The 12,256-nt window shown below is 39.4% G+C and overlaps 1 protein-coding gene across 2 annotated transcripts in view; it reads left to right on the forward strand.

Annotated features, from left to right (window-relative positions):
* The window catches only part of Dock11 (dedicator of cytokinesis 11), a 199,470-nt gene that overhangs the window by 164,909 nt on the left and 22,305 nt on the right, over nucleotides 1-12,256 (forward strand). For both annotated transcript variants that reach the window (XM_090325778.1, XM_090325779.1), the window contains 3 exons: nucleotides 2,561-2,776; nucleotides 2,865-2,922; nucleotides 11,808-11,914. In XM_090325778.1, coding sequence (XP_090181904.1) covers nucleotides 2,561-2,776; nucleotides 2,865-2,922; nucleotides 11,808-11,914 — 381 coding nt within the window. The remainder of the gene's footprint in view (nucleotides 1-2,560; nucleotides 2,777-2,864; nucleotides 2,923-11,807; nucleotides 11,915-12,256) is intronic.

A 12,256-nucleotide genomic window follows, 5' to 3' on the forward strand; every position in this document is an offset into this window, starting at 1 on the left:
ATAGCCACTCCCAGTAGTGTAGAACCAATATATACTGTTTGTACTCTTTTACTTATACTCTTAAGGAGTTTACTATCTCAGTTGTTAGCTTCTTCAATGTCATGACAGATTCTCTAATTTCTCTTAAGAAAGCAGAGTTTGTGTTGGTTTTCTTAATAGGGAATCTTCCTTTCCTTGACCAACTTCTGAAAAGGACCTAGTTTTATTCTGTGAAGGCCATCATTTCCAAAGAACCCCAGTATAAGAAAGGATTCCTTCCAGTAGTAAATGGAATGTCTATTAATAAGATAGGATTTATAGTCCAGGAGCATAGCCTAGTGGTAGAGTGCTTGCCTGGCATGAACAAAGACTCAGGTTCAATTCCTTAGTACCGCATATACAGAACAAGCCAGAAGTGGCACTGTAGCTCAAGTGGCAGAGCACTAGCCTTGAGAAAAAGTGTCCAAGGACAGAGCCCAGGTCCTGAGTCAAGCCCCAGGGCTGGCAAAAAAACAAAAACTTATAAGCAGATTGCTGGTGGCACATGCCTATCATCCTAGCTATTCAGGAGGCTAAGATCTGAGGACCACAGTTCAAAGCCAAAGTCCTTGACTCTCATCTCTAATTAAACAACAAAATACCATAGCTTTCTTGCATTCATTGTTTTGTGAATAGGATCTCAGATTTATATCTAGACTCCCATGGACCACCATTCTCTTATTTGTGCTTTTTCACATAGCTTGGGAAGACAAGACAGGTATCACTGTACTCAGCTGCTTATTGCATGAGAATGGGAGCTTCACTTTTTTTTTAACTACTGCTGGCCTTGAGCCATAATCTTCCCAATCTCCACCTCCCCACTAGGTAGGATTACAGTCATGAGCCATCATGCTCAACTAGTCATTGTTACTTTTAAAAGGACCAAGAAAGCAAGTTTATAAACTATTTTGTCTACATTTTACATTTATGTTTAAAACCTCCCTCACCTGGAACTTGTCACATTTTCTTCTGCTTCTTCTGTGCATCACCCCAGATAAGTATGCTCACTCCATTAATGATTAAGAGGAAGTATTAGGGCTTTCTTAACTATAGCGAGGTCAAAGACAGATATAACATACTGATCTTGAGACTGAAAGCCCTTTGAGAGATTGCTCATCTCTACCTCTCTATCATATGCAATGAATCATGATCTCTCATTGGTGGAAATGGAGAATACTGCAGTGTGGGTTGACTTTGGGGTGTGTGTGTGTGTGCGTGTGTGTGTGTGTGTGTGATAGCCAGTGGATGAGGTAAGTATGCTTGTCAGTACAGAAAATTGGCTGGAGATTATCAGTGCTGTTTCTGTGGCTTCTCTAAGTAAGACTTTAGCCTAGCTGCTTACCTACTCAGTGCGTCAACTTTCCCATTGGTAATACAAATAGTGAAAATGCTTAACTCATAGGGTTGTAAAAATTGAAACACGTAGTTGGGTTCTGATACCTCACATCTGTAACCCTAATAACTCAAGAGGATGTGGTATAAGGATCACGTTTCCTAGCCATTTCAGGCAGAAAACCTTGGAAAACTCATCTCCAAAATAACCATCAAAAAATCTGAGCCAATATTTGTTTGTTAAACATGTCATTTGAAATATGATGTAAAAATCAATGTTAATAAATTCTTAAATAAAAAAAAATCTAAGCCAGGCAAAGGTGGCTCACACCTGTAATCCTGGCTACTCAGGAGACTGAGATCTAAAGATCACAGGTTGAAGCCAGCTGGAACAGAAAAGCCCTGTGAGACTCCACTCCATTTAACCACTAAAAATTCAAAAGTGGATCTGTGGCTCAAAGTGATAGAGCACTAGCCTTGAGCAAATGAGCTCAAGAACAGTGCCCAGGCCTTGAGTTCAAATCTAACAACCTTAAAAAGAACTAGTTTGGAAAAGTGACTCAAGTGGTAGTGTGGCAGCTGTTAATGAAAAGGCCAAGCAATAGCACAAGACCCTGAATTCAAGCCCTGGTGCCAGCACACACACACACATACACACAAATGTTAAACATAAACAGCACCTAGGCAGGCCAGGAATTTGGCCAAGTGGTAAAGTGCTTGCCTAGCAGGCACAAAGACATAGGTTCAATTCCTTGGTACCACATACATAGAAAAAAGCCAGAAGTGGTGCTGAGGCTCAAGTGGTAGAGCTCTAGCCTCGAGAAAGCCCAAGGACAGTGCTCAGGCCCTGAGTTCAAGGCCCAGGACTGGCAAAAAAAAAAAGCACCCAGGCCAGTGTCTGGCTAGCAAAAACGCTCAGTGACTATTATAAGTAAACTAAAAACATAGTCTTATTAGACTTCACTACAGAGGAGTAAGTGTTCAAAGTTGGATAGTAGCTCTAAATCCCATGTATTTATGTACTATGAATATATTGTCATCAAGTTTAGAGTCTCTGACACCGGATATGTTATTAAAAATCATTAGGCATGCAAATATGGTACCAAGAACTGTTACAAGAGGCAAAAAAATCATATTTTACCACAATTTGATGCTGAAGCTTAAATTATACCAAGAATACTATTAAATGTATCTCTTTTTTTGCAATTAGGCAACTGCTTTTCCCACAGAAGTCAAAGACTTGACAAAGAGGATCCGTACTGTTCTTATGGCCACTGCCCAAATGAAGGAGCATGAGAAAGACCCTGAGATGCTGATCGACCTCCAATATAGCTTAGCCAAGTCCTATGCCAGCACACCAGAGCTCAGGAAAACATGGCTCGACAGCATGGCCAAGATTCATGTAAAAAATGGAGATTTTTCAGAGGTGACTACTTCAAATTTTATTCTAAACATAACCCTTCCAGACCCCCTGAGCCCGTTCTCTAACACCTCTTTCTTTGTTCACTTTTTAGGCCGCCATGTGTTACGTCCATGTAGCAGCTCTGGTTGCAGAATTCCTTCATCGAAAGAGTAAGCTATTTCTTTTCTGGGATGGCAAGAAGCTCAGATGGCATAATCCTTTTTATCTTTGTATCTTGTAAATCATGGAATGTGATATAATTGAGCTAAAAAATATATTCACCTTCAGTCCCATTCAGTGGAAAACAGAAGTTGTTATAAAAGAGGAGGAAGTTGTTCATTTTAGCTTCTGCTTACAAGAATAAGATAAATAGTACAGGGTTGGGCCTGATGCCAGTGTTTATTTTCCAAGACTGTCTCTCTGGAAGATGGCCCAAAATTAAATTCTTGTCAGGGCTCATAAGAAGTTCAGAATAATACAGATTATTTCCCCCTTTCACTCCTTAACTTTACCAACAGCTGCCCACAAACTAGATGTCTACTGTCACTTTCAGTTCAGTGACACTTATGTGTCAAAAGGGAAATTGTCTCCTGGAAGTGTATTAAGATCCAGCAAGTCTAGATTCCCAATTGGCCATTGTTTTTTTTAAATTAATTAATTGTTTTGGTTGGTCATGGGGCTTGAATTTTGGGCCTGAGCGCTGTACCTGAGCTTTGCCTGTCCCTTGAGATTTTCAGCTCAACACTAGAGCTCTACCACTTTGAGCCTCTGCTCCATTTCTGCCATTCTAGTGGTTAATTGGAGATAAGAGTGTCACAGTTTCCTAACCCAGCTGGTTTTGAACAACAGTCTTCAAATATCACCCTCCTGAGTAGCTCGGATTACAGGCATGAGCCACCAGTGCCCAGCCCTGATGAGCCAATTCTTAAATCAGGAACCTTCCTTAAAGTTTCCCTTTCCCCAAACAGAATTTTTGACTTCTGTAACTACTCAAGCAGTAAAACAGTTGAGTTTGTTTACAGAATGATTGGTGATACAGTTTGCAATCAAGACATCTCCCATGTAAGGATGGGATACATCTGGTTGCTGGGCTGTACAAAACCATTTGATACATGAAAAAGGCAGACACCTATGGCAGCAGTCTCTGCTCATACTGATAAATTGTATGGCCTACAAACGATGTTAAAAATATCCAAAGCCAGAAAAAACATTTTCCCACTCCAGAGAATTGCTTATTAACAAGTATGCTCATTCTGTCACAGTGTGTTAAGCTACTTGCAAGACAGAGAAGATAACTTGTAGGAATCATATTAGTCTGGCTTTGGCTATGGAAATGCAACCTTGTTTTGTTTTACTTTGTTGACTAGTTCCTGCAGTTATCTTTATTTTCACATTTAGGGTTCACTGTTCAGTTCTGTCATATAGTAATCCCTATTTGAATAATCTTTTTGAAAGACATTCTTACCCAAAGCAATATCATGATTAAATGTAGACTCATTTTCCATTTTACACTTTTTTTTCTTTTTTTTCTTTTAGAGACAGGGTCTTTATAGCCTGTACTAACCTGAAACTCACTATGTAGTCCTCATACTTGCAATTTTCCTGCGTAGCCTACTCAGTGCTGTGATTACGGTGGGCACTGCCATGCCTGCTTCTCATTTTATTATGTACTTGAAATTAATATAGTATAAGGTTGTTTTTTCCCTCTTAGTACATATGTAGTTGTAGTTTTTCTCTGGTAGCTGGGATTGAGCCCAGGGCCTTAGCTATCTAAGCCATGTACTTTTCCACAGAGCTACACCCTCACCACCAAAATACCAAAATAAGATTGCTTCCATTTTTTAAATTATATAACTGATAAGCCTCTAAAATGGTACTGTAAAGGAATATTGAAATGGCAAACTTCTTTTAAATTCGTTATTGTAATATATAGAGGGGTTACAGTTACATTCACCAGATAGTAGGTGCATGACTTCTCACACATTGATACTCCTTATCATGTTTTCCCCATTTCCCTCCCCCACCCACTCCCAACCATCTTGTTTTTTCCCCTTCCCTTTCCTATTTCAAATAATCAAACTTGCATACAATATACCAGGTAACACAATCAGGTATAATAGCAATATAAGATTAACCAAAGGGCAGCTAAAGAGAAGAGAAATAACAGTACATTAAGAACAATGATCATATGAGATGAAGCTCTTGTTTCCATATCCTAAAGATCCTTTCATTTAGTCTCATCCTATATGATCTTATGAATCTAGGTTTTGCACTATTGTAATCCTCTGCTAGGAGAGTCCTAGATGTGTACTAATTATTACCAATGAGGGAAACCATTGAGCCTATGTTCCTTTGGGTCTGGCTTATTTCACTTAATATGATTTTTTCCAAGTCTTGACATTTCCTTACAAATGGGGCAATGGCATTCTTTCTAATGACAGCATAGAATTCCATTGTGTATAAGTACCACATCTTTTTGATCCAATCATCTACTGAGGGGCATATGGGTGGGTTCCAATCTTCGCTATGGTAAATAGTGCTGCAATGAACATTATTGTGCTAGTGGCTTTAGAATGTCCTTGTTTGTGGACATTTGGGAAAATACCAAGGAGTAGAATTGCTGGGTAATGGGGGAGCTCTATGTATAGTCTTTCCAAAGTGATTGAACAAGTTTACACTCCCACCAGCAGTGTAGTAGCGATCCCAACTGGCCACATCCCTGCCAGCATCCGTTGTTATTGGATTTCTTGATCATGGAATCTCATAGTTATTTTGATTTGTATTTCCTTTATGGCCAGAGATGCTGAGCATTTCTTCATGTGTGTATAGGCCATTCTTTTAATGGGATGGTTGTTTCTTTGAATATTTGTTTTTGAGAGATTCAATTTTTTTAGCTACTGATATATTTTAGATATGAGGCCTTTGACTCTTGTGTAGTTAGTGAGGATCTTATCCTATTCTTTGGGCTTTCTATTTAACTTCCTAGCTATGTCCTTTGCCATATAGAAGCTCTGCAGTCCCATTTGTCCAAACTTTCTTTAATTTGTTGTGTTTCTGGGTCTTTATTAAGAAAGTTTCAACTTGGGCCAAGGAGACCTAGTCTATCTCCAATTCCTTCTTATAAAGTTTTCAGGGTATCTGCTTTTACCTCAAGGTCTTTGATCCATTTGGAATTAATCCTGGTGCAGGGTGACAAAGAAGGATCCAACTTTAGTTGAAATGGCAACCTTAAATTTGATTCTAAGTGTAGGTTTTAGAGAAATTCTATTAAAACTATCTTTCTAATTAGTAAAAATCTGAAGTAAAAATTTTATATCCAGTAACTATAAAATTGGACCCTTAAATTTTTCAATAATTACATTCATTAAAAAATTTCCTTAAGCCGGGTGCTGTGGCTCACACCTGTAATCCTAGCTACTCAGGAGGCTGAGATCTGAAGATCAAGGTTCAAAGCCAGCCCACGCACAAAAAGACCTGACACTCTTATCCCCAGTTAACTTCTAGAAAATGGGAAGTGGAGATGTGGCTCAAGGATAGGCTGGTAGCCTTGAGCTGAAGAGCCCAGGGACAGTGCCCAGGCCGAGTTCAAGCCCCATGACCCGCAAAAAGAAAAAAAAATTCTTTAAAAATGTTTGTGTTTGGCCTGGAGTTTGGCCTAGTGGTTAAAGTGCTTGCCTAGCATGCACGAAGACCCAGGTTTGATTCCACGGTACCACATACATAGAAAAAAGCCGGAAGTGGTGCTGAGGCTCAAGTGGTAGAGCTCTAGCCTTGAGCGAGTCCAAGGACAGTGCTCAGGCCCTAAGCTCAAGCCCAGGACTGGCAAAAAAAAAATGTTTGTGTTTTTTCTTTTTTTAAAATTTTTTATTGTAATTAGTAAAAGGGTTACATGATATTTGCCAGATAGAAGGTGCATTAATTCACATACATTGATACCCTTTCACATGTCTTGGTACCCATTACCCTCCCCCCCACCCGTCTTGGTTTTCCCCCCTTCCCTATCAAATTTCAAATAACCAAATACAAATAAATTCAATATATCAGATAACAAAGTGAGATACTGTAACAATATGAGATAACCAAGGGACAGCAAAGGAGATGAGAGACAACATAGTACATTAAGGACAACAATCATTCGTTATATGGCTTTTGTTTCTATATCCTGGAGGTCCTTTCAATTAGTGTTTGTGTTTTTTCACATGTGCAGAGACCTTCAATCTTAGTGAAAATCAAGCTTATTTATCTCCATTATAATCCATGCATTTCAGAAATATGATTTCTTGCTGAAGAACATTAGCACAAGGCAGCTATTCTAACTATCAAATTCTGACGTGTCTTAACAAGTGAAAATAGTATTTCTAAGTAGTCATTTAAGTATCTCATAATACTATCAATGTTTTCTAGAATTTTTCCTTCATCAAAATCAAACAACTCTTAGGGAGGAAAAAAAGCTTTGCATTTTTTAAAAAGCACTGTTTAATTTATTTTGCAGTATTTTTAGGTATTATGTTACATGTGTGATGGTTCTAAGGCTTGAACTCATGGCCTGGACTCTGTCCATGTGCTTTTTTGCTCACAGTGTTCTACCACTTGAGCCACAGCTCTACTTCTTGCCTTTTGCTGGTTAATTAAAGATAAGAGTCTCAAGAAAATTCCTGCTCAGGATAGCTTCAAACCATGATCCTCACATCTTAGCCTTCTGAATAGCTAGGATTGTATGTGTGAGCCACCAGCACAGAGCTTGGTGTCATATGTTTTTAAACCTGGAAATTTCTACTTGCTTAAACTAGAAAATCAAGTTATCCTAAAAAGACAATAGTAGCAGCCAAGAGTTTGGCCTAGTTGTAGAGTGCTTGCCTAGCATGCACAAAGACCCAGGTTTTATTCCTTGGTACCACAGCCATAGAAAAACCAAAAATGGTGCTGTGGCTCAAGTGGTAGAGCTCTAGCCTTGAGGAAAGCTCAAGAACAATGCTCAGGCCCTGAGTTCAAGCCCTAGGACTAACAAAAAAAAAGAAAACAGTAGTAAAATCCTCAGAGTTTTGCTCTCTTAGCTTCTATGATGCAAAAGATTTCAAAGACCTTCTTCTTTTGTTAATTAGCTGATTAAACCACAAAAACTATTCCAAGGTAGATTACCAATCAAAAACAAAAGTTAAAAGCAATCTGTTAACCTGCTTCTAGTCTGAGAACTTCACAATCTGATATTAATGGATGTAAAACTAACTTACATAACAAAGATCAATGGGCAACTGCAGAACCCTTTGTTTCCTATCAGTGTGTGTCCTTTGAGAATGAAGACAAAAGTTATATTTTAAATTGTGACAAATCTATTGCCAAGTATCCTATTTTTCTCAAATATCTAAGCCTTATTTTTCTCCCTGGCCCCTTCTTCCTTCCCTTTTTCATAATCCTAGCTATTCAGGAGGCTGAGATATGAAGATCAAGGTTCAAAACTAGCTTAGGTAGACGATGGTGAGAGATTATCTCCATTTAACAAGCCAAAAGCTAAAAATGGAGGTATGGCTCAAGTGGCAGAGCACCAGCCTTGAGTGGGAAAAGCTAAGCAAGAGTGTGAGGCCCTGAATTCAAGCACCAGCACACAACACATGCACACACACACACACACGCACACACGCACACACACACACACAAAATGTTAACTCATAGGATTGTTGTAAAAATTTTTAGAAAGTACAAAATCAGGAACAAGTCAGAATTTCTTTATTGCTATTTTGTCTGAGAACCTCACAGTTCATGGATTACATTCTCTGAAGACTAGACTTCATGTTCTCTTTCCTAAGAGACAGCACAATTTGTTTTCCCCAGGGAAGACAAGAATCACATTTCTGTGTTCTTCATCAACACATACTATCCTAGGTTCAGCAAAGCTTCAGAGCCTCCTGGGTTCCCCCATAAGCCCCGAAAATGGAATTTCCTCTTCTGTCATCAGTTCTTCTCATTCCATATAGGGTAATGTTTTCTTTCTTAAATCTTTGTGCCCAATATCTGATCATTGCAGTTCCACAAAGCATTTGATTTTTTTCTCCCAATTACAGTTTTACCCCTTCATGTCCTCCAGACCTTTACCCCTTACCCTGCTTTGATTAGCAGCAATATTTTATCATAGGCCCGGGTTGCAGTTCCATCCTCTAAGACACTCCCTAGGTTGTCCTGGAATCAATTGTACTCACTGTGGGGGGTCCATACCTAGACAGATTCCATACCTAGAAGACCATGCAGGAATATGGAAACCAACAAGGGCAAGATTCAGAATTTAGGTCAAAGACCAGATGGATTACTAGCAAACTCCACGACTGGCTCATACGAGGCCTCATGGGTTTACATCAGATCTCTCAGACAAGTACCTCAGTTGAAGATTTAGCAGTTTCTTTCATCTTAAAATCTTCCCTGTACTAAGTAGGGAAGTCCAAATTTTTAAAGCTCAGGGATAGTACCCAAGCCCCAGAACCAGCACACACACACACACACACAGTGCCAGGCACCAATGGCTCATGCCTATAATCCTAACACCAACACACACACACACACTCTCTCTCTCTCTCTCTCTCTCTCTCTCTCTCTCTCTCTCTCTCTCTCTCTCTCTCTCTCTCTCTCTCTCTCTCTCTCTCTCCCCTCTCCCCTCTCCCCTCTCCCCTCTCCCCTCTCCCCTCTCCCCTCTCTCTCTCCCCTCTCTCTCCCCTCTCTCTCCCCTCTCTCTCCCCTCTTTCTCCCCTCTTTCTCCCCTCTCTCTTCTCTCTCTTCTCTCCTCTCTCCTCTCTCTCATGAGCCAGGCACCAATGGCTCATGCCTGTAATCCTAATAATAACTATTCAGGAAGTTAAGATCTGAGGAACAAAGTTCAAAGCCAGCCCTGGCAGGAAAGTCAGTGAGAGTTTAGTGGAGACTAAACCACAAGAGAGCCAGAGTGGAGCTATAGCTCAAGTAGTAGAACACTAGCCTGGAAAACAAAAGTTCATGGATAAGCCCCATTTGTAAGGAAATGGAAAGACTTAGAGAAAATCATATTAAGTGAAGTAAGCCAGACTCAAAGGAACATCAGCTCAATGGTTTCCCTCATTTGTCATAATCAGTAGAAACCTTGGGCTCTCCTAGCAGAGATTTACAATAGAACAAAACCTAGATACTTAAAGCCATATAGTATGATGCTAAATGAAAGGACCTCCAGGATATAGAAACAAAAGCCATATAATGAGTGATTGCTGTTTTTAATGTACTATGTTATCTCTCATCTCTTTTGCTGTCCCTTGGTTATCTCATATTGTTACAATATTTCACCTGTACATATGCGTATTTGGTTATTTGAAGTCAGATAGGGAAGGGAGGAAAACAAGATGAGGGGCGGAGGTGGCAGGAGGGAAATGGGAACCAAGACATGAGAAAGGGTATCAATGTATGTGAAGTAATGCACTTTTTATCTGGTGAATATAATGTAATCATTCTATTAATTACAATAAAAATATGTGAGAAAAAAAGTTCATGGATAATGCCCAGATCCTGCATTCAAACCTTAGGACTAGCTTTTAAAAAATGCTGTTAGCCTCATCTGATGTCAGGCACAAAGTATGCATTTTTATCTTCTCCCCTAAATCATAGCATTCCAGAAGACCCAAACTTTATAGGGCAGCCTATGATTTTCTTAGGTGAGGAACACCTGGTCAGAGAGTGCAGCAAGGCCTCAAAAACGTTTGGTACATGACAAGATAGACATGCTTCTTCTTCTCAGTTGCTTGAAGTCATCTGCTTGTATTGATAAGTTTGCATGGCCCTTGAATGATACAAATATCCAAGTGGCCCTTGGCAAAAAAAGAGATTCACCATGTCTGTTGACAGGAACACTTTGGCCCAAAATCCTACTGCAACACTTGGAAACCTGAATTCATTTTCCACCTCCTGAGGATGCTATTGTTAACAGTTGTTTAATTCTGTCTTGAGGAAGTTAAGTTACTTATTAGTAAGCTTCTTTAGCAATAATCGTTTATTTAACATTCATATGTAGGCTCTGTTGTAAACAACTGATTTCATTAAATTCTTTTTTTGTGCTTATACCAGTGCTGGGGCTTGAACTCCAGACCTAGACATTTTCATTGAGCTTTTTTTTTCTCAAGGCTAGCACTTTACAATTTGAGCCTCTGGTTTTTTGGTGATTAATTATGGTAAGAGTCTCACTGTCTTTCCTGCCCAGGCTGGCTTTGAACCAGTATCCTCTGATTTTATCCTCCTGAGTAGTTAGATTATTGGCATAAGCAACCCACACCCAGTTTTCTTCTATTAGATTCTTAAATGGGTTTTTAACAGACTATGAAACTATTTTTTAAAAATCCAAGGGAACAAACATGTGCAAATTCACACATAGTATGGAATAGTTGTTCTATTTTACAAAGAGATTTTTTTGGCAGTCCTGGGACTTGAACTCAGGGCCTGAGCACTGTCCTTGGGCTTTCTCAAGGCTAGAGCTCTACCACTTGAGCCACAGCAGCATTTCTGGCTTTTTCTGTGTATGTGGTACTACAGAATCAAACCATGCTAGGCAAGCACTCTACCACTAGGCCAAACTCCAGGCCCCTACAAAGAGGTTTTATCCATCCAAATGTTTTATTTCCTGCCTCTCTTACAAATCCTAGGCTATGCTCCCCAAAGAGCATGCTCCTTGTCCCAAATCACAATGAAATTAGGCCCTAAAGATGATTGCCTAAGATAATTCAGTGCTTGCCTAAAACGTGCCTGCCCTCTTACTTAGATGATGGAGCACAAATGTTCAAAGATCTGCATCTTAAAAAAATTCAATTCACTCTACAGTGATGTGTGTACTAGCCACTAAACTTCGTAGGTCAGGTGGGCTCACTTTTTAGGAAAAAAGGTTGATAGAGTATGTAATAATTTTGGAAAACTTTTATAACACAAATTTGTATTGAGGACATTGATCCTTCTAAAACTGTGTTTATATAAAAATAGCCAATCCTTATAAGGTTCTATGTTATATACCAAATATTATTTTATAAATGTACTTCATTTCTGTTTTTTCCCCACACAGAATTATTCCCTAATGGATGCTCAGCCTTCAAGAAAATCACTCCAAATATAGATGAGGAGGGTGCAATGAAAGAGGATGCAGGAATGATGGACGTCCACTACAGTGAAGTAAGGCCTGAGGCTTCACTTCTTAAAATTTATGTTTATTAAAATTTATCACAGTTCACTGGATTTCAAAGGTATCTAAGGGTTTAATGAGCCTTAAGTATTCAAACTTCCCTAGCAGAGAGATTCCTGTTTGGCCTGTAGAGCCTTGTGTTAGCAAAGTTTCCCATTACTTGGTTTTGGAACACAATTGCCTGGGGCCAAGTATTTGGCCTAGTGGTAGAGTACTTGCCTATCATACATGAAGTCCTGGGTTTGATTCCTCCATACCACATATATAGAAAATACCAGAAGTGTTGCTGTGGCGAAAGTGGTAGAGCTCTAGCCTTGAGAAAGCCCAAGGAT

This window comes from Megascapheus bottae, chromosome X (assembly GCF_031878675.1).
Source record: "Megascapheus bottae isolate mThoBot1 chromosome X, mThoBot2.hap1, whole genome shotgun sequence".
Classification (NCBI taxonomy): Eukaryota; Metazoa; Chordata; class Mammalia; order Rodentia; family Geomyidae; genus Megascapheus; species Megascapheus bottae.